The following is a 24,196-nucleotide window of genomic DNA, read 5'->3' on the forward strand; positions in this document are numbered from 1 at the left end:
ACACAGCCAGCCTGGTTTGTTTACATATGACTGTTTTCATGTTGTAACAGCAGAGTCAAGCATTTGTAACAGAAACCTTGTGTCCCACAAAGTCTAAAACATTTACTATCTAGCCCTTTAATCTGAGCAAACCTATCTATATCCATCAACATGTATTCTACACTATTACTCATGCAGACATTAGGTATCATGGGAAGGAAAATGAGAGCACACAATATGGTACCTGCTCTTAGGAAACTGCGCAACTAGTTACAGAATAAGTAAACTACAAAGAAAAACGGGACCTTAAAAATGAGAATATTGTGCTGGGTGCAGCGGCTCACACCTTTAATTCCAGCACTTTGGGAAGTCAAGGTGGGAGATGACTTGAGGCCAGGAGTTCAAGCCCAGCCTGGACAATGTAGCAAGACCCTGTCTCTACAAAAAATAAAAACAGAAAATTAGCTGGGAATGGTGGCATGTGCCTATAGTCCCAGGTACTTGGGAGGTTGAGGCAGGAAGATCACTTGAGCCCAGGAGTTCGAGGTTATAGTGAGCTATGACTGCATCACTGTACCCAAATCTGGGTGACAGGGAGAGACCCTATCTCTAAAAGAAAAAAAAAAAATTGAAAAAAAAAAAAAAACAGAAAAAAAAGAAAATTGCAATCCAGAGAGACTGAATAGTTTACCTAACGATTAGTACATTATATATCACAATAGTTACATATATATAATTATATATAAACAATTTTTAAGATGCAGCTTATTGTGACAGACTGCTAGTTTCTCCTAAAACCTGCTTTTCATTTTTCCACAGTAATAGAATTTTGGTTGAGCAAAAGACACCCAGACACAGACTCCACTTTCCCATCTAGCTTGTAGCTAGGCATGACAAACTAATTCCTAGACAAAGGAAGGTAAGCTGAAGTGATGTATGCAACTTCCGACTCTCTCACTGCTTGCTTGGGCTTCCTTTCTTCTCGTCTTACTATGGGTTTCCTGACATGGCAGAAACTCAGCTTTGGCAATTCAAATGGAGCGGCGCATCAGGATAGGTGTGTGTATCTTTGAATGACCTCATGAGGCTGACTTGCCCTCCTAGCAGCACAGACCAGACAGTTACATGAGAGGTAAATAAACATCTCTCTTATTTATCCCACTGTATTTAGAAATCTTTGTTACAGCAGGTTACCCTGTATCCTAGTACATGTGTCTGAGTGAGCAAGGCACACCTTTTCAATATGACTTTCCATCTCTAAGCTAGCCAATGATAACAGCTTAACATGTATACCCTCCCAGGCATTTTCCTATGCATCTCTTTTATACTAGACCATATCCACAACCATATGGAAAAGCCTGAGCATTTCTGTTCCTGACTCAAGAGATGCTATGTATCTAAATTTTATAAAGGTCAATTCTCAATTTATCAAAACTGCCTCAAAACATTTAGAAAACGTTCACAAATTCAAATTAATGCTATTCCTTTAGCTACACAAAAATTCCATGGAAAAAGTTATACATATCAGAATCAATCATATTGTTCACTATATACATATATATATATCTTATAGATCGCTTCATGTACACACAGTCACACACAGATCTTCTACAGCGCATGCCCATGAGATATACACAGCTATTTCATGCTTGTTCTGTGGGTAATGATTTACTTGGCCCATATACAATAACTATGTTTCGGAGGGCTTTAATAAGTTTTTTTTTTAATGAGAAACATAGTAGAAGGCATATGAAATTTCTAATGACATCAATATACCTAAGAAATCATTGAAAAAATGTGTGTTGCTTTTGTTTACATGAAAATGAAAAGCAATTGAAGGCAATCTGCTAGTATGCTTAGAAAGATCAATTAGGTAGGCAAAAATGTAAAAAGCTCCTTGAAAGAGATCAAGCTAAATAAAATATGGGAAATAAATCCCTTGATCATGTTTCACAAAGAGACAAACTAGAGTGCTTTTGAAAAAGAAAAGAGGTATCACTTGCCAGAAAGGTTCACCTGCATAGGAAATGACAGCTTTGGTGTTCCAGGAAGAGGAAAGTATTTGAGACTTACACAGATTTTCCTGGCTGGGAAGGAAAACAGAAAGATGAGAAGCACCCAAAGATAAGTAGCTAAGGCTATGGTAACATTAGGGAGGAATTTAGCTCACACCTATAATCTCAGCCCTTTGGGAGGCTGAGGCAGGAGGACTGCTTGAGGCCAGGAGTTTGTGACCAGCCTGGACAACATAGACCCTGTCTCTACAAAAAATTTAAAAATTAGCTGGGTAGGGTGGCATATCTGTAGTTCCAGCTACTCAGGAGTCAGAGGCAGGGGGATCACTTGAATCCAGGAATTCGAGGCTGCAGTAAGCTATAATCATGCCACTGCACTCCAGCCTAAGCAACACAGAGAGTCCCTAAAATATTCCTGATGAACATCGATGCAAAAATCCTCAATAAAATACTGGCAAACCAAATCCAGCAGCACATCAAAAAGCTTATCCACCATGATCAAGTGGGCTTCATCCCTGGGATGCAAGGCTGGTTCAACATATGCAAATCAATAAACATAATCCAGCACATAAACAGAACCAAAGACAAAAACCACATGATTATCTCAATAGATGTAGAAAAGGCCTCTGACAAAATTCAACAGCCCTTCAGGCTAAAAACTCTCAATAAATTCGGTATTGATGGGATGTATCTCAAAATAATAAGAGCTATTTATGACAAACCCACAGCCAGTATCATACTGAATGGGCAAAAACTGGAAGCATTCCTTCGAAAACTGGCACAAGACAGGGATGCCCTCTCTCACCACTCCTATTCAACATGGTATTGGAAGTTCTGGCCAGGGCAATCAGGCAGGAGAAAGAAATAAAGGGTATTCAATTAGGAAAAGAGGAAGTCAAATTGTCCCTGTTTGTGGATGACATGATTGTATATTTGGCCAAGTCAATCCTAAGCCAAAAGAACAAAGCTGGAGGCATCACGCTACCTCACTTCAAACTGTACTACAAGGCTACAGTAACCAAAACACCATGGTACTGGTACCAAAACAGAGATACAGACCAAGAGAACAGACCAGAGACCTCAGAAATAATACCACACATCTACAACCATCTGATCTTTGACAAACCTGACAAAAAGAAGAAATGGGGAAAGGATTCCCTATTTAATAAATGGTGCTGGGAAAACTGGCTAGCCATATGCAGAAAGCATATGGATCCCTTCCTTACACCTTATACAAAAATTAATTCAAGATGGATTGAAGACTTATATGTTAGGCCTAAAACCAAAAAAACCCTAGAAGAAAACCTAGGCAATACCATTCAGGATATAGGCATGGGCAAGGACTTCATGTCTAAAACACCAAAAGCAATGGCAACAAAAGCCAAAATTGACAAATGGGATCTAATCAAACTAAAGAGCTTCTGCACAGCAAAAGAAATTACCATCAGAGTGAACAGGCAACCTACAGAATGGGAGAAAATTTTTGCAATCTACTCATCTGACAAAGGGCTAATATCCAGAATCTACAAAGGACTCAAACAAGTTTACAAGAAAAAAACAACCCCATCAAAAAGTGGCCAAAGGATATGAACAGACACTTCTCAAAAGAAGACATTTATGCAGCCAACAGACACATGAAAAAATGCTCATCATCACTGGCCATCAGAGAAATCAAAACCACAATGAGATACCATCTCATACCAGTTAGAATGGCGATCATTAAAAAGTTAGGAAACAATAGCTGCTGGAGAGGATGTGGAGAAATACGAACGCTTTTACACTGTTGGTGGGACTGTAAACTAATTCAACCATTGTGGAAGACAGTGTGGCAATTCCTCAAGGATCTAGAACTAGAAATACCATTTGACTCAGCCATCTCATTACTGGGTATATATACCCAAAGGATTATAAATCATGCTGCTATAAAGACACATGTACACGTATGTTTATTGCGGCACTATTCACAATAGCAAAGACTTGGAACCAACCCAAATGTCCATCAATGACAGACTGGATTAAGAAAATGTGGCACATATACACCGTGGAATACTATGCAGCCTTAAAAAAGGATGAGTTCATGTCCTTTGTAGGGACATGGATGAAGCTGGAAACCATCATTCTCAGCAAACTATCGCAAGGACAAAAAACCAAACACCGCATGTTCTCACTCATAGGTGGGAATTGAACAAAGAGAACACATGGACACAGGAAGGGGAACATCACACTCCGGGGACTGTCGTGACATTGGGGGAGGGGGGAGGGATAGCATTAGGAGATATACCTAATGCTAAATGACGAGTTAATGGGTGCAGCACACCAACATGGCACATGTATACCTATGTAACAAACCTTCACGTTGTACACATGTACCCTAGAACTTAAAGTATAATTTAAAAAAAGAGAGAGAGACAGACAGAGAGAGATTTCACTGTTGTAAAAAGCAAATGATTACCACCAGGTATTCCTATGAAGAGGAATGAAAGGAAAACATGATGGTCTGAGTATGAGCAAAGGAGAAAATGGTGCTGGGTGCAGTGAAAAGGCCAATAGGCACTCCGGGTGTGATAGGCCATGCACAGATTTCACATTCCCATGAGAGCAACTAGAATGGGAAGCAGGGCAGGTATGACTAGATTTATGCAATCCAGAATTACTTAGGCTGCTATACAGAAAAGGGACTGAGGAAGGGCAAGAGGGAAGATGGAAAAATTCCTAAGGGGACAATTGAGGAGACATGCTGAAAAATGGCCAGGCTGGGGTCCACAGCTAGGACACTGACAATACAGATGGGAGAAGTAGCTGGACTTGAGGGATATTCAGGAGGCAGGCAGGGACTGATGGCAAGAACGGGGAGATGAGGGCCAGGTGCAGTGGCTCATGCCTGTTATTGCAACATTTTGGGAAACCGATGCAGGCGGGTCACTTGAGGTCAGGAGTTCAAGACCAGCCTAGGCAACATGGCAAAATCCCATCTCTACAATAAATATAAAAAATTAGCTGGGTGTGCTGACTTGTGCCTATAGTCCCAGCTGCCAGGGAGGTTGAGGTCAGAGGATCGGCTGAACCCTGGAGGTCAAGGCTGCAGTGAGCCCTGGGCCCACCAGTGCACTCCAGCCTGAGTGACAGAGTGAGACCCTGTCTCAAAACAACAACCACAATTACAAAGCATGGGGAGATGAGCACAACACCCAAAGTTCTGGCTCTGCAACATGAGAGAAGTTGCCATTTGCAGAGGAGAAACAGGTTGATTGGAAAATAGCAGATTCATGGACAAGTTAAATTTGAGATGCCTGTGAGATGATGTCTGAATGATTAAGGTTCAGAAAAGCAGGCAGATTTGATGTATACATCAGAAAACAGACATTCCTACTTATGGGGGGAACATCCCGCACATGTGAAGGAATCCAGAACAGGATGAGACAGAGCAATATGCAAATCACTCATATACTATAAGAAATAAAGTTCTGGAAAAAATAAGACTCTAAGGGAGGGATTGGAAGGGATGAAAGTTATTAGACCAAGGTAAATCAACAAATTAATTTACCAAAAAAATTGATCTTATGTACAAATTAATAATTCAGAATATTTCAATTTACAAGTGTTTTTGCAAAACAGTAGGTAAGTTAGCAGGCAGTCTCAGGATTTTTGAACTTCCCTCCCCTGGTTAAATAGAAATAGTATTGTTCATTTTGGGAGGCCGAGGCAGGCGGGTCACCTGAGGTCAGGAGTTGAGACCAGCCTGACCAACATGGTGAAACCCCATCTCTACCAAAAATACAAAAATTAGCTAGGTGTGGTGGCGCACCCCTGTAGTCCCAGCTACTCGGGAGGCTGAGGCAGGAGAATTGCTTGAACCTGGGAGGCAGAGGCTGCAGTGAGCCGAGATCATGCCACTTCACTCCAGCCTGGGTGACAGAGTGAGAGTATCTCAAAAAAAAAAAAAAAAAAAAAAAAAAAAAGACAGAATACTATTAACATATGTACTTAATATTTCATATTTAACTTTACTGGCTTTCGTGTTACAGCCTATTGCTAGTATAAATTTTTTAACTCCCTGTGTGGCCAATGTCAAAATAGTTGGAACCAAACTCTGTCATCAGTAAAATACAATATAGCTTTCAGAAATACTTACTGATAATTTGAACAAAAAAAGAGATTATTTTCTGATGCCCAAAATTTGTGACTGATAATATTCAGAAAGTTAATATGCTTGCAGTTTCACAGGATAAATTATATGTTGTATTTGTCCTCTATATCCAAAGCTGAAAAATAGGTGTTGATTTTAGAAAAATCTAACTCAAAGGAATTAAAAGCAAATATTAATTTACATTTTGGATACCGAAGAACAGAGCCATCAGGCACATACATGAAGCATGGAATTTTAAAAATCTTTCTACTTGAATAGTAAATACAGCATAAAAATACAGACTTTTATCTCACTAAATGATATTTTAAAAATAAAATTAAAACACAAAACCATTTTCTCTTTAATGTTTTCTAAATAAAATATTATATATGACTATGCAAAACTAAATCGTTATCTTTTTTCTTTCCTAAGGCCAATATGGTGAGAGAATGGTTCATGGCAGACAACAAACATCTACGCCTCAACTAACTGCTCCCAAAACGACTGTCCATTCATTAATCCTAAAGCCAAAAGAGGGTAACAATCAGAAAATTATTTTATACCTAAGAGCTCAAAAGATCAGATAGATGGGAAGAATCATTGAAGCACTAAACGGTATCATACAGATTTGAAAGTTACCATTTTGCATTTAGTGTGTTTCTTTTCACATCCCAGGAAAGACAACACTATTTGAACAGATCCTTGTTTAAATGGTATGGGGACAGTAGAGGTATTCTTTGAGAGTTAGTTTACAACTTCAAGGATATTATTAATCACATACTCATAAAAATTATGACTGGGAGGTGTGGACTGGGAGTCAAGGATGACCTCTGGCAGAGTTCACCAGGTCCCATCTGTATGGGAAATCACCACCAGGCCACAGAGAAGAGGCCCCTAGGAGTGGCCTTCCCCTGACTGCCTGCTGGTTCCAAAACACTGCCCAGACATCAGCTAGACATGCTGCCAGGATCAAACAGAGGCCAAAAGCACTCTTATTTCATGAGGATTTTGAAATTCACTTTAACCGAATTACATTTTTGCTTCAAAGCTTCTCTATCTTAACAAAAGTTCACAATCAGCACAGGAAAAAAATATTCATATTTGAATAATTAAGCAGTTACCAAACAAGACAGTAGATTGTCTTCCTTTTTCTACCTTTCATAAAGCAAGTTTTTAAACCTGGCTATCCTTCAGAATTAGCCAGATAAGTAATATGTAAGTTCAAAATCTCAAATGCATCTCTGCTTTTATTCTTTAAATATTAGTGGAGAGTGGGGGTACTTGCTCTTCCCTATTTTTTTAACTTTTTATTTTGAAATTAAATTTTAAATTTTTTAAATTTTGAAATTATTTCAAAATAAAAAAATTCAAAATTATTTTGAAATAATTTCAAAATTCAAAATTTAAAAAAAATGTAAAAAAATAGTAAACAGAATTACTATATATGGAGGTTCTACAAATGATAACATCTTATCACATTTATTTGCTTTGTCACTAATTTTTTCTATTTATACACAGATACATAATTTTCTTTCTTAAACATATGAAGGTAAGTTGCAGACAAGATGTCATTTTACTTCTAAATATGTCAGTGTACATCTCCTAAAAGCAAGGTATATCTCTTCTATAATCACAGTACAAGGATCAAAATCAGACAAGCCTAACACTGCTAACATTGCTATCACCTAATCTCCAGACTTCATTCAAATCTCACCAATTGTCCCACTTATGACCCTTGCTACAAAAGAAAAATATTTTTCTTCTGGTCCAGGATCTAAACCAGGATCACACATTACATTTAGTTGTCATGTGTCTTTAGTTTCCTTTGATCTACATAAGTTGCTCAACTCTTCTTTGTGTTTCCTGACCTTGACATATTTGAAGAGAAGAAGCCATTTATTTTGTAGACTGTCTTTCAATTTGGTTTGTCTGATGTTTCCTCATGATTATATTCAGGTTGTATATTTTTGGCAAGAATATCACAGAAATGACTGTTGCGAGAGGAATGTCTTGTTATTCCTAACAAGCTCCTTTCAATCATACCTGAGTTTATGCTAATGAGATGACTCTTAGAGGATGGGAGCAGGTGGCCAGAGGATCCAACCATGTGATTAAGGGGTTGGAACTTTCAGCCCCACCCCCACCCTCCAAAGGGGAGAGGAACTGAAGAATGACTTAATCACTAATGGCAGATTGATAGGATCGATCATGCCTACCTAGTCAGGCCCTCATAAAAACCCAATGACAAGGATCAGAGGACTTGTGGGTTGGTGAACACATGGAAGTGATGGAGGGTGGTGCACCCGGAGAGGGCATGGAAGCTCTGCACCCCTTCCTAACACCTTGCCCTGTGTATCTCCTCCACTGGGTTACTCTCAAGCCATATCCTTTATAATAAGCTGGTAATAGTAAGCAAAGAGTTTCCCCAAGTTCTGTGAGTAACACTGCAAATTATCACCTACAACCCTCATTCTTGGAATCACTTCACAAGTGCCTTTACTGAACCAACGTTAACACTTTCTATCCAGAATGTGCCACATTCTACAAATCAACTGCCGTGGACTCTCCTGAAAATTAATGAAATGAAATATGAAAGAGGGCAAGATAATAAAGAGACATAATCAAAGACACTGTGTAACTTTGGGCCACAGATGGGATTAAAAAAAATAAAAAAAGACTCTGAGGGACAAGCTTAAATATGGACAATACATGAGATGAAACTGTTAGGTTGCTGTCAATTTTCCTTGGCATGTAATGATGGTATTGTGCTTTTTTGCAGGAATGAAATGGCCATTGCAAAAATTATGACACTGACAAAAATCTGACCTAACCAACTTTATCTTGCTTTTAACCTCCAAGCTGCCCCTGTTCATTCCTGGGTGTAGGCCATGCTAACTATAAGAGGAATTTAATTTATACTTTAACTGTAAAACAATGAAAACAGCCCCTTCCCAAAACAAACCCCCTCCTTGTCTGGGGAACAGACTGTATTTGTGAAACTAACATTAGATATTACAGCTCAGGAGTCATGCAGCCAGACCAGCGAACTGGCTCAACTGTGATCTTACCCAGTAACTGAAGGTAGCAAGAAGACCCTGCCTCAAGCACCTATAATTTCATCCCCAAACCAACCAGTCAGCATTCCCCACTCCCTGGCCCCCTTGCCCACCAAATTATTTTTTAAAAACCCTAACCTCCAAATCTTGGGAGAAATTTATTTGAGTAATAAAACTTCAGTCTCCCATTTAGAAAACCCTGTGTTTATTCAACTCCTCTATTGCAATAACGCTGTCTCAATAAATTGACTCTATCTGTGCAGCAATCAAGAAAAATACAGTTACAGGAACATGGTCTTCCCCTTCAGAAGCCTGGTAAAGTATTCAGGAGTGATGTGCCATGTTTGCAACCCTCTTTCAAATGGATCAGGAGAAAAACAGAGGAGAGAATGGAGGGAGGAAAGGAAAGAGGAAGGGTGAGAAAGGACGAGGAAAAGGCAAAGAAAGGGAGAAATAGAGAAAGGAAATATCAAAAAAAAGTTTATTAAATAATAATCTAGGTGAAGAGTATACAGGCATGCACAGTACTATTCATTCAACTTTTCTATAGATTTGAAAATACCTAAAATTAAAAAGTCTAAGAGAAATGTGTCAAGAAAAACCCCTATCTCATAAATCCTTTGAGCTTAAAAAAAGAAATCATTGTGATATGTAGATGTCCACACCTTTCTCCGTGCTCATCCAACACAATTTAAAATATTTTAGGATGAGAAGATGGTTCAAGTGATATGAGAATGTACTACACATAACTACAAATTGCTTTTCTACTTTAACAATCCATACAAACAGGTCTTTAAGTCCCAGCTGCACAGTATTTTATAGTAATAATGCATTGTAATTTATTCAGTCATTCATCCATTTAGTGGACACTGTGGCTGGTCAGCATTTTGGCTACTACAAACACAGTTGTTGTAAATGTCATGGTGAACATGCTCATAATTCAGTTTTTTAACTCTATAGGAAAGACTCACAAAAGATGAACAGCTGGGTCAGAGGGTATGCACTTTTATTTTAACATCTAACACCAGATTATTTTCCTAAAATACTGTAACAAGTGACACTGCAAAGATGCTTGAGTGTGCCCATCCCCTTTAGTTCACCTACACAGGACATTACCAGTCTTTTTTAAAAATCCTGCCACTCTGAGGATCATTTGAAAGCAGAACAAAGTGAGGTACTCTCGACAGAGACACAGAGACACTATGAGTCCTAAAGCAGTACTAGTTACTTTCAAAGGACCAAGAGAGGTGAGAAAAGAAAGATAGGCTAGCCTCTTCCTTAAACTCCCACTACACTTTTTCAATCCCCTATTGTGGCACCTACGAAGCTGTATTAATATTATACTTATCTTTTCATATGTTTTTCACACCAAGTGTATTAGTAACTCCTTGAAATCAGGGATAGTATCACTCGCTCACTCATTCATTCATCCAACAAACATGTATTAATCATCTAGCAATGTGTCAGACACTGCTAAGCACCAGTAATATGCATACAAACAAGATAAAGATCATCAGTGTCCTCATGTGCCTAATATTCTTATAGGATAACCCAACATTTCACAGTTAATTACACAATTAATACTTTAATTTTACAGTGATGGTAAATTCTCTGGAGAAGTACTTGAACAGGGTGCAATGAAAGCAGATAACCCCAGCACACAGTATTAGAAATTACCTAAAACGGTCTTGCAATATTGTTTATCTATGGTTTAGTAAATTTCATATGACTAATGGATTGATAATGTGATTTATAACACATGATTTTTATTTTTATTTTTTTGGAGACAGAGTCTTACACTGTCACCTAGGCTGGAGTGCGATGGCGCGATCTCAGCTCACTGCAACCTCCACCTCCTGGGTTCAAGTGATTCTCCTGCCTCAGCCTCCTGAGTAGCTGGGACTATGGACACCCACCACCAAGCCTAGCTAATTTTTATATTTTTACTAGAGACAGGGTTCTGCCAAGTTGGCCAGGCTGGTCTTGAGCTCCTGATTTCAAGTGATCTGCCCTCCTCAGCCTCCCAAAGGGCTGGGATTACAGGTGTGAGTCACCACACCTGGCCTTGATTTTTAAATATGTGGTTTTATAAGTGTGAGGAGAGAGGAAGCAAGGATGAGAACTAAAGTTATTGAACAACATAAGCCAGTGTGGTGCCAAGCCCTTTATATACTTAACCTCAGTTAATCCTCACCAGTAATTTATAAGGCAGAGACTATCACACCATTTTTCAAATGTGGAGTATGAAATTCAGAGAGACAAAGTCATTTGACAAAAATCACGTAATTATTTATTTAAAAAAATTTTTTTTTTCGTTGAGACGGACTCTCGCTCTGTCGCCTAGGCTGGTGTGCAGTGGCGTGATCTCGGCTCACTGCAACCTCTGCCTCCCGGGTTCAAGCAATTTTCTGCCTCAGCCTCCCAAGTAGCTGGGATTACAGATACCCACCACCAGGCCCGACTAATTTTTGTATTAGTAGAGACAGGGTTTCACCATCTTTGCCCAGCTGGTCTTGAACTCCTGACCTCAGGATCCACCCACCTCAGCCTCCCAAAGTGCTAGGATTACGGGTGTGAGCCACCACGCTTGGCCAAAAATCACATAATTATTAAATGGCGTCAGGACAGGGGCTATGAAACCAGCTTTGTCTGTTTTCTGTCTACTACATCACAGTAATTCAAAGGCAAAATTTCAGACTAAGCCTGGAAAAATCTACCTATACAATGAAATATATTTTTTACATGTTGACACATATAAAGTTAGGAGAATAATGGCAAGCCTACTTTGTATTTTAGTCACTTAAAAACTGTAGTAACTGGTGAACCTATATATACATATATAGAGTAAGCAAAATTAGTAGGAAAATGTTCATTTAAGTATAAAACATGAAACGGTATTCATGTAAATACGAAAGACTACTCCTTTCAGAAGCCAGATGGAGTAGATAAGTAACTTCTAGTTGGAACCAAAACTAATCTAATATTTTGACAAGCTGCCCAGATGCCATGCCACTATGTCGTATTATATCACAGTTTAACAGAGATGAGTTTTGACAAAATATTTTTATTCAGACTCTCAAATTCATCGATTTACTGCTCAAGCACATTAGAGTAAAACTTAAATTAACCAAAATCTAGTATTTCAATTACCACAATAAAAATGCAGAGATAAAAAGGGAGAAAATCCCCATAGAATGTGCTTAAAAATACTTTAATGTCTTCCGGGAATAATCTTCCCAAGTAACTTATTTATGTCTATCTAAACTCACATATATAGATAAACATAGATAAACTCACATAAACTGAACGTGTGTCCCAAATACGCACTAAAGACCTCTCCACAGCAATATTACTTCTGTAAGAAAAAAGACGCCCTCCTCAAGGCGTATGTAACCAATGTGTACTGGTTATATAGAGTAATATATACGTTAGGTATATAGAGAAAATATGCATTTGCTTAAAACAGTGGAAACGGCTATACTTAGTATGGTGGTTTGATGGATTTGAGCTTTTCTTATTTCTCTTTAAGCACATAGTGAGCAAATGTGCTGTGCCATATTCTCATTGGTAAACCCCCAGGCTGTTCTCTGGAACTGGACACCATATACAATAACCAGTGAGTGCAAATCTTTGTTTTTACCTCGAATAACATAGTTATCCAGTGCATCTGCCATTCTCTTCAGTGCCTCAGTTCTATCAGAGCCATATGTGATAAGCTAAAAACAAGCAAACAAAAAACCCAATACATATATATTTAGAACTATGTTAAATGATTCATTTTAGTAAAAATTAAAATATTTCATAACAGATTTCTAAATATATCTTGAAATTTTATGATAGTTCAGTTTTCAATACGTCAATTATGATTTTTTAAGTATATAAATATTAGAATCAAGATATTTCAGACTTTTCTCCTACATTTCATTATCATAGTAAAGAGTGATTTTACAAAAACAAAAATGTAACAAAAGTAAGTACAGAAAAAATTTAAAAGGAGATACAGCTAAATGTGAATATTTGAGATAGGATTTGAACATCTAGGGTGGTGGTGAGGATTAGATAAGACATTTTTTCCCTATTTTTCTGTGGTTTCCAAGTTTGATACCCTGAATAGCTAACACTTTCTTTCTTTTCTTTTTATTTTTTATTTTGGAGATGGAGTCTCGCTCTGTTGCCCAGGCTAGAGGGCAGTGGCACAATCTTGGCTCACTGCAACCTCCACCTCCCAGGTTCAAGTGATCCTCTCACCTCAGCCTCATGAGAAGCTGGGATTTCAGGTGTGCGTCACCACGCCCAGCTAAATTTTTTGTATTTTTAGTAGAGACAGGGTTTTGCCATGTTGGCCTGGCTGGTCTCACACTCCTGACCTTAGGTGATCTACCTGCCTCAGCCTCCCAAAGTGCTGGGATTACAGGTATGAGCCACCGTGTCCAGCCTTTAACACTTTCATAACTAACAAAAAAAGTAAAGTTTCAAAAATAAAAGTACAAAGAAAGAAGACGACTATCTTAGAAATCATTTGTAGTTTTACATATAATATACACAGAAGCAAATGGTACTTTTTCAGAAATCAAAAAAACAGAAAAGTCCACTATTCTACATGATTTAGTGCCTACTTACATGTATCTCTATAATTTGGCAATGAAATAAGATCTTAACTATTCATTAAAGATTTTTCTGGCAGTTATATTAGCCAATCTACAGACTAAAAAGTAGGTTTTACTAGCTCTTCAGTATCAAGCAAATTTAAAAATTAATTTGTAGGCCATTTTTCTGAAGAGAAAAACACTCATCTAAAAATGGAATATGTAAAAATCAACATATAATATTTTTACATAGTTTTATTTTTAAATTAAGTGGTGGTTCTCTAATAAACAAAAGACCTAAATTTTATTTTAATACTACTAATAACTTAGGCCAACCACGGTGGCTCACGTTTGTAATCCCAGCACTTTGAGAGGCCGAGGTGGGCAGATTGCTTGAGCTCAGGTATTCAAGATCAGCCTGGGTAACATGAGGAACCCCATTTCTACAAAAGATATAAAAAAATAGCCCTGCATGGTAGTACACGCCTGTAATCCCAGCTACTTGGGTGGCTAAGGCAGGTGGATCGCTTGAGCCTGGGAGGTCGAGTCTGCACTGAGCCGAGATCGTGATACTGCATTCCAGCCTGGGTGAAAAAGGGAGACCTATCCAAAAAAAAAAAAAAAAGCACTAAAACCTTAACTGAAGAAAGATAGATAAAAATTGGTTTGTTTACTGCAACTATAACATTAAAAAGGACACTTGGGGAAAAGCCATCTTGAGAAACAAGGCTTAAAAAACAAATCATTCCTCAATACAGATGTATCATTTCAGAGAACACAGAATTTTCAAAATAAAATCCACAATCTGGCCGGGCACGGTGGCTCACGCCTGTAATCCCAGAACTTTGGGACGCCGAGGTGGGCGGATCATGAGGTCAGGAGATGGAGACCATCCTGGCTAACATGGTGAAACCCCATCTCTACTAAAAACAAAAAAAATTAGCTGGGCTTGGTGGCATGAGCCTGTAGTCCCAGCTACTCAGGAGGCTGAGGCAGGAGAATCACTTGAACCTGGGAGGCGGAGGTTGCAGTGAGCCAAGATCGCGCCACTGCACTCCAGCCTGGGGGACAGAGCGAGACTCCATCTCAAAAAAAATAAATAAATAAATAAAATAAAAATAAAATCCACAATCTTAATTATTACAGCATTTTATACTTTATAAGGTTTTAAGAGTTTAAAGATTCAAAAATTCAAGGTTAAAGACCCAAAAATCCAATTCATTTATTCTGGAAAGTCAAACTTCAAAAAGACAGGTGGGCAAAACAAATCTTATACTCTTAATATCAAATCTACTTAAATAACTGGTAATTTGTAAAAATTGAAAAGATGAAAAAGTACTCTAAGAAACACTGCTTATCAGCCCAACTCTTGCCATTTATTCATACTTTCATCTCAGGTAATTTCTGCCAATGGCCAAAAAAAAAACTTAATTCCTTCTCATGGCAATGAGTTAGGTTGGCACCGCTGGTTAGATGTTTATTATTATTATTGTTCATGCATGTGTGTGATGGTGGTGGCATGATTTAGTTGGGGAAGAGGAGTACTGCAAACTAACATAATGCTGAATTTTCTCTCAAGAGAAAAAACCTGCTCTGCTTTCATATTTACATCAGTGCATAATTAGTTGTTTAATTATAGCTTATGATTCAGATAAAGGCCCAGTTTCAGACTCTTTAAATATCATTGATTTTTCAGAAGAAATCAAATAATCCATCAAGAAATTAAACTAACTTTCGAAATCATAGGATCATAATAAATGCTAATATCACTTCCTGGTTGGATGCCACTGTCAACTCGGACCTGAGAGAAAAAAAGAAAAAAATAAAAGTAATTCATATTGTGTAGATACTTTTTTGTAACCACAAATTTCATTTCCATGGAGAAAATGGATAGAGAATTTCAATCTCAAATAACACTTCAACTTCTGGAAAATAGGAAAACAATCTAAAATATTGATCCGTTAATATGCAATGCAACACATTTTTTGTTCTGCCACTGAATGAAGAAACTAAGAAACAGCAAAAATAAAAAATAAAAAATGAAGACTTCCTACAACACTATGCCAGGATGCTGTGGCTCCCTGATGGTGTCTTCCAGCTGAAGCACGGCATGGACGATGCCCTTGCTAACTGCACTCCCTGCCAGACCCTTCTGAGCCCACCAGTGAGGCCCCTAGTCAAGCCTGCTCCTCAGCTCCATAGGAACGTGGGCCTGGGCCTTTCATGTCTGTAACACTTTCCTTTTTTGCCTCACCCTCTCAACTGTAAAACACTATTTTTCTGTTACTGTTGGTCCCCTGAGGCTTTAATGTTTACACAGCTTTTCCTATGGCTTTGCTTTGTAAAGCCCCAATTAGAGTTCTGATTTTGTGATTTTCATGGGGTGGGGGGTAGGGGGATAGCACAAGTTCAAAATATTCTTTTGAAGAGGCTGATTGCTGTTAACCAGCCAACGAGTGAGTTAGTACATCACTGATTCTTGTTTTCATTTCCCAGTTTGATACCAGCAGCAAGGCACGGAGGTTAGCCATGCAAAACTTTAAAAATGAGCAGTTACTGAGGACAGAATATTTATTAAATTATTAGAAAGAAGTTTTGGAATCTGAAGTATTTAAAAGCTAATCAAAATACTTCAGACTGTCAGGCACATCCTAGGGGTCTTGAGGATGGAGGAACTGAATCAAAGCTGCTGGAACAGCAGGACTTTGATGCCCAACATTGTAAAGGGGTGGGAAGAGAAGAGCGGAAGCTCATGTAGCCTTCCACCTGTGGGAAGAAGCCTTCCTAATAAACAGCAGCTCATCTGTCTGCAGCAAGGCAGAAAAAGGTCAACACAGCGGCTGTTAGGCCTTTAATATTTTAATTTAGGCAATTATCAAGGGACCACATGTAGAACCTCTTGTCTAGGATATCCACATGAGGGTATAATGATGGCTTTATTATACAGTGACATCAGAAGACAAGCTATAGTTTCATTTTCTTAAAATTCACACTACTATTATTCTCTTTGCAAGGTTGTAAAAGGAACACTATAACATACCTGAGGGGCTTTTATTTCTGTATTTGCAAGCACAAACAAAAATACAGGTATCTGTATTCATATTCACATTCATATACAAAAATCTTAATTTTAAACAAAAATCATTCAGCACACTTACGAAATATACTTGGCTTTCTATTTTCTGAAAACATATTTCAGGACATAAACTGATGTTCTATGAAATTCACAGTGTTGACAAAAACTAGAAAAAAATTAATGGAGCAGCTTTAAAAGCAATAAAATCACAATCTACCTTTTTCCCACATTAAAAAGCCCCAAAATGGCAACTAGTAATCGGGTTACATAACAGAAAATATATCTGTGAGTTTTCATTTTCTTAATTTTAGTACCAAAAAGTGAAAGAGCTAATTTGACCACTATGCCATCTTTAAAACCACAGCATGCTTGCTAATGCTGTGTTTAAAAACGAGACTGATACAAGTTCTAAAACTTCTGACTTTAACTACATCCTGTCATTTGCTACATAAAACTGCTACAAAGCTAGGAAGAACTTAGATGTTCAACCCACAAATAAAATAACATAGACAATAAAGAATATTTATTACATTCTTCTACAGTTCCTTACTTAAAACTTCAGTTGCCTTGAATAATATCATCCTATAAGGTGTTACCTACAGATCTTAATTAAATATAACTGTCTTTGTTATTTACTAATATTATGATCACAGAAGTTGTGTCATCTTAACTTTAAAATACATATGATAAAATCAAGATATATATAATCAACATGTATCTTTGTATAAGCAAATCAGTATTCCCAATTAAAAACTGTACCACAGTATGAAAACTCTGCTTTATAATTTACTATTTATGCTGCTTTTTCGAAGTAATAATCAGCTATATTTTTATTTCTTAACAACCAATTTGAAGTCAGATCAAGTCTCCATTCCTTCATGAAAGGCTATACAAATTTGCACTAAAAGCTTTAAGAAAAAATTCAAATGAAATCAGAACCAAATTTCTGAGCAGAACAAAATTGTGGTCTGAAAATAACAAATTTACAAAATATGATGATCAAAAATAAAAAAGGAAATCTTCACCTCTGCCATATTAATAAATTTCAGGCTTAATGAAGCATGTGAAAAGTACAAACCATAACTTAACTCTTAAGTATGCATTCTTGTGACCAAAAAAGGTAAGAGCCAAAAATTGTTTTCTAAGGTAAACTGACTGCTCTAGTTTTAATAAGGCAAGGAAGAAAAACAAACAATAGCAACCACAACAAAACACCCAAGCACCTCTGTATGAGATTCCCAAACCATTGCTCAGAAACCTCTAACATAATTAAAATTTCTGTCTTCAGTACCACAGTGGACCCTGTGAAACTATCAGACGTCTCCCACCCTTCATTCTCAATTCACCTCTCCCCCTAAGCACAACTCCCAGCCCACCATGTCTACCTGACAAGTGACAGCCCAATCTGATTAAATGCTTCCAAGGGAGGGGACTCATGGGCCTCCATGACAGGCCAAAAGTGATCACCATGGAGATACATAATTACAGCTGTCAACGCATCTACTGTCCTGCTGACATCAATTTGATTGCTCCCAGCAATAATGATAGACAAAGCTTAGTGTGCACTCTCCTGCACCCAATCACTTTATCTATTCCTTGGTCCATTTAGCTGACATGCAACATTCACACAAGCAAATAACAGCAGTAAGCAGAACATTTAAGGCATTTTAATTGTTTTTTCTTTCTGTGGATGGCTCACAACTGCAAATGTTATTACATAAAACTCCTGCTGCAGCATTAATTGAAGAAAGATTTGGTGGGACGAAGACTGTAGGGGGTATAGTTTGTCCATTATCACTTGTACTTTCAACAGGTCTCACGTTTGAAAATTGCAAATTGCAAAAACTTGCGAGGGCAAAATGTTTGACATCCTGTTAGCTATTACAACATGGTGAAAACTTCTAACAACTAGAGTAATCATTATGAATTCTTATTTAATACTTCTTTTGTTTGATTAAAAAAATGTTTAGATATGTCCCTATGATACTTGTTTTCTCATCTGCTATTTAACGTCACATAATCCCTGTTAAATCTTTACAATTTTTTTTCTGCCTTCTGGCTTTGAACACAGCATGGAGTCTCCAAGCCCAGAAAGGGTCAAGTCCCTTTAGAAAGCACATGGGCAAAAACAATTTAAAAAGTGAAATAAATCATATATCCAATAACATCTTCAGATTTAGAATTCTTCCTGTAATCTTTCACCATCTTCATGCCAGTAATCAAAATGAATAATCTGAATATTCACAGATGGTACAGCCTTGTCATCTACTAGCTAACATAATGTCATATATACATGCACTTATTACCTTGATTAAGAAAAAGGGTTATGTCCTTGTTCTTTTTCTGCAACAAAAACTATTTTTAAAATAGCTATTAAATATAGAAGAGCTATAGAATAAAATGGACAGTGGTCACTTTTCTTTAACTGATATAAATATTATGCACTCCTTAAAGTCCATGAGGTTTAATAGACTGAGGCACACTTTGTTTGCCTAAATTCAATCTCCTTAAATTTCAATTAAGGAGCTGATTTTGTGCTTGAATTTCTTGACAAGTGACTATACAGCAGGGTTGGATTTGATTTATTGAAAAGATTAAATTGTAACACAAAACATCATTTCTCATTCTTAGGATTCACAGTCTTTTTTGTTATAATTTTTGAAAGAATTGGGAACACTGTAAGCTATCATTTACATCATCAGATGTCTCCAGGCTTCCCCTGTCCAGCGGATCCTGACTTCCTTTTTGTTTTCAACACAAAAACCATGATTCCCATGAATTTCACTTGTCCTTCAATTTACACCCTTTGGTGTTGACATGCTTTAACATAAAAGTATAACATAAATCACGATTTTAACCCTTCAGCTGGTATTACAGCTTAATGACTTACACCAGGTAGATGTAATGGTTCTTGGTACTGAGACAATCTCCCAATAGATGGTAAACCAAAAGACTTGTAGGGGTCCTGAAAGTTCAAAGGAAAGGAAGCACAGTCTTTGAAATACAAATCAGCACAAGTAAGGTTACATATTTACACAATGAAGAACCATTTATAGGTCTATTTTCAACATATGGTATTTACCAAATCACAGATTTCAGAATATTATTGTCTTTTACTCTAGACAACTTAGAATGTACTTAAAAATCAAACAGAACTGTAAGCAGAATTTAGCCTGACCTTGTTCATACTTTATTGAAATTGGTAAAATTCCAACATTTTATAAAACTTCTTAGAATGCCTTGGGCAAAAAATAAAATAACCTAGGCCCTACATCAAAACATACTCAAGTTTAGAACAACAAATGTGGTACACTAAAGATATTTGTTTTTCTTACTTCTGAAAACAGCTCACATATGGTAAAACTTGAGAATTTGGGTTCTTCAAATAAAGACCTGAAAAAAAAAAAACTTTGCACATGCTACTAGATATGTACTTCATTTGTAAATATCTTAGATCATTAGAATAAACAGGTTCAGTGTCATAAGAATGAAAGTAATACTACTTAAAATATGAAAAAAGCAAGAGCAATACAGTCATGCCAAAACATATTTTTGAACTCCTTGAAAAATATTTCTTTTTTTTTTTTTTTTTTGAGACGGAGTCTCGATCTGTCGCCCAGGCTGGAGTGCAGTGGCACAATCTCGGCTCACTGCAAGCTCCGCCTCCCGGGTTCACGCCATTCTCCTGCCTCAGCCTCTCCGAGTAGCTGGGACTACAGGCGCCCGCCACCACGCCCGGCTAATTTTTTGTATTTTTTTTAGTAGAGACGGGGTTTCACCGTGGTCTCGATATCCTGACCTCGTGATCCGCCCGCCTCGGCCTCCCAAAGTGCTGGGATTACAAGCGTGAGCCACCGCGCCCGGCCCCTTGAAAAATATTTCAAACCAGCTTTCAGTATTCTTAAACACAGACACTGATTTATTTTTAATCTTGACAGACATTTTTGATGTCGAAAAGTAAAAACAGTACAAATGTTACCTTGCATTCTTGTTTTAGTCATTTGAAAAAAGCATTTAGAAGTACTGAACTGAGAGTTTATGAGTAAAACCCAAAATTAAAATTACAAGAGTACATGTTTTATAAAAGCTTTACAATTTAAATTTTGATTGTTATTTTTATGTAATAATAAAGGAGAAAATTATACAAAAAAAAGTTGGGAAAAATTTTAAGTAAATATCCGATCAACAACTAATGTGTACCCAAGGTGGACATTTAAAAAAAAAAAACCCATGGAAATAAATGCTACTTCTTGTTAGTGTTGTTTGAAAATAAACAAAGAAAATGCAAACAAAACAAAAACCATGGTCCATTCAAGCTCAAGAATATTTAACCAATGCTTTGTTGCCTCTTAAAGGATTGGTAGCTATTTCCCCATCTACAAATACATGACACTTAACTAAGCCCAATTCTTTAAAACTATCTGGAACGAGGTCAAAATTATCTAATTTTTTTCTGATTTAATTATGGATTATATAATCCAATAGTTGGCAACGTTATGAAACCCTAACTTTACCTCATTGTTTGGCTATACCAGGTCTCATGACTCTGGACACAACCACCATCCTTCCTCCCAGCACCATTCATTTTACCTCAGCATAAACCCGACATTCAACTGCCCAGCCATTGACGCGAATATCAGCTTGTTTGTGCCTGAGAGGGTAGCCCTTAGCAACACGGATCATTTCTTGGACTAGGTCCAGGCCAGTAATGCATTCTGTGACAGGATGCTCAACCTGCAAGGCCAAGGTCTGCCAGTCAGTAGGTGTAGAAAAGGGTAATTAAATAGAAACAAACAAGAAAAATCACAAAAGCTTTTGGGTAAAATGAAGTTAATTGAACGTTAACATGTAAACATAGTTGACTAAAAAACTCTTGAGCTAGGCGAATAAAATGAAAGAATAAACACAATACACAAATGATAAGAAAAACTAATGCCTAAAAGTATTTGTAAACTATCTCTATTATTTTTCTCAATTTTATTTGTGGTCCAACAATATTTAAGAATTTTAATTTTGAAACTAATTCTTAACCAAAAAACTATATATTTATTTCACTGCAATCTTCGATGTGGCTGATAATCAACCTATTCTGCTGCACTTAACGTGGCATCTACAGGGGCAGCTTATGATTTTCCAAAGCACTAGTCCACCCTAAGTCTCACCCACTTGCATGCTTTCACTAACCTGTCCTGACAAGCAGCCAGATTAGCGTAATCTTGCATCGAGGCAGTGTAGCAGAAGGGAGCAGATGGATCCTTCAGGTTGCTTTCCCTCCACACTGACTTGGGTAATGCTCAGCATGCACAATTGCAAAACGGAGCCAGTGCAATCGCTCTGCTCTCTCAGCAGATTGCTGATAACTACTTGGGCTGATGCTGTCATGCAAGTACCTGGCCTTTTGCACTAACACATGAGATACGTATGTACAAAAACATGTGCTGACATATAGGTACACAAACAGGGATACATGTCAACATAAACTTGGTCGATCACTTAGAAATTCTTAACCTTGAGTTAAAATGAAGCCACTTAAGTCACTGGAAAAGAGTGAATTATCTACCGTTCATCTAAAACCTTGAATAAGTTCTAAGAATTTAAACAAAACTTTGGCCACATCTGCTGATTTGATGTCACTTTTTTCTCATTAAAATTAAGTATCTTCTAAATGCACTTCACAATAGTTTCTTTATCATGACATGTCATATTCCATATACTCTGACACAGGAAAAGGTCAGTGAACAAACGAATTATCTTCCCATCTTCAACTACACTAATTGAAGGACAGGACTTAGTCATTATAATAATCTTGAAGCTTATCATAAGCAGACAATGCCACAGCCTTAAAAAAAAAGCTTTGTAAAAATAAACAGATGGCACCCATAATTAGCTTTGTGTGTGTTATGAGTTTGTTTACAGTTTCAACAACATTTTAAGACATTTTGACATAATTTTAATGACAAATCATCACTAAAATAAGCATCTACCCTTCGTAAAATAAATGTGACACTAAATAAAGATCTTATTAGGTAGTTTAAAATATATATTTTTGAAAACAAATTATGATTTTGTAAGAACCAAGACTCTATACGATAAATATAATAAGAAAGTAACTAGCAAAAAAACCCTCTATTATTACTAGAAACCAATTTCATGTGAGAAAGCATCTCAGCACTCTACTCAAGAGGTGAACCTGGATGGGTGTGGTGCTTCTCGCCTATAATCCCAGCACTTTGGGAAGCCAAGACGGGCAAATCACTTGAGGTCAGGAGTTTGAGACCAGCCTGGTCAACATAATGAAACCCTGTTTCTACTAAAAATAAAAACAATTAGCCAGGTGTGGTGGCACACGCTTGTAGTCCCAGCTACTCAGGAGGCTGAGGCACAAGAATTGCTGGAACCCAGGAGGAGGCTGCAGTGAGCCGAGATTGCATCACTGTATTCCAGTCTGGGCGACAGAGCGATACTCCATCTCAAAAAAAAAAAAAAAAAAAAGAGGTGAACCTACTATGTGCCAAGTGCTTTACATCAATACTATTCACACATCCCTGATAGGTGAAAAGACAACTTTAAAAGTTAAGTGAACTATTCAGTTTCCTCTTTCTATGACCAGTGCCCATATAAGTACATACTATATACAAGGCAAATAAATATATATTGAATGAATGAACAGCAAATACAGAGTCACATCTATAGTAAGTGGTCGAGATGGAGTTGGAATTTATCTCACTAAAGAGATGACATTATCTTCCTGATCTTCCTGACAGAAATGTATATGAAAGAAATGTATGTATAAAAGTATATGCAATGGCTATACAATTATGTATACATGTCTTTTAAAGGCATATTACTATGAAGTTTTCAAGATCCAAATTTATTGAGTCTCTGCTTCACCTTTGAGGATGGATCTGTAACTGTGTAGGAAAATAAGTACATCAGATCCACTTTGAATGGGATCCAAAAGTGGACCCACTGTGTTCTAAACTTAGTCATATAACAGAGCCATAACATTTTACAATCTAAATTAGGTAGCTACAAGTAATTCAAATTAGAAGCAACTAAGCAGATAACTAAAATAACAAGCTGCTAAAGGTAAAATCCTTACTAACAGAAATTTTAAAAAACATTTACCTTTTGACAAGTACTGCCTAAGTCCACAAAATAGTCTAACTTGCTTCAATTTTCCAGGTAAAAGAAATTAACTTCTTTAAAGTAAAACTTACAATTTCAAGCATTTTCGAAAGAAATTGTTCTAAATACATAGTATTCCAAAGCTACTCCACAGGATATGAAGCATTTCCTTTAGACTATGTTATTACTAGAAATCTTATAAGCACAACATTGCTTAAATAATCACGAAT

At 37.2% G+C, this 24,196-nt stretch overlaps 1 protein-coding gene across 8 annotated transcripts in view; it reads right to left on the reverse strand.

Annotated features, from left to right (window-relative positions):
* The window catches only part of PCCA (propionyl-CoA carboxylase subunit alpha), a 452,191-nt gene that overhangs the window by 215,102 nt on the left and 212,893 nt on the right, over positions 1–24,196 (reverse strand). For 6 of the 8 annotated variants that reach the window (XM_055244179.2, XM_055244183.2, XM_055244185.2 and 3 more), the window contains 4 exons: positions 21,429–21,572; positions 19,729–19,803; positions 15,495–15,563; positions 12,817–12,892 (listed from right to left, as the gene is read on the reverse strand). In XM_055244179.2, coding sequence (XP_055100154.1) covers positions 12,817–12,892; positions 15,495–15,563; positions 19,729–19,803; positions 21,429–21,572 — 364 coding nt within the window. The remainder of the gene's footprint in view (positions 1–12,816; positions 12,893–15,494; positions 15,564–19,728; positions 19,804–21,428; positions 21,573–24,196) is intronic. The other 2 variants (XM_055244186.2, XM_055244184.2) reach the window with 1 other exon arrangement.

The sequence above is a fragment of the Symphalangus syndactylus genome, chromosome 15 (assembly GCF_028878055.3).
Source record: "Symphalangus syndactylus isolate Jambi chromosome 15, NHGRI_mSymSyn1-v2.1_pri, whole genome shotgun sequence".
NCBI lineage: Eukaryota > Metazoa > Chordata > Mammalia > Primates > Hylobatidae > Symphalangus > Symphalangus syndactylus.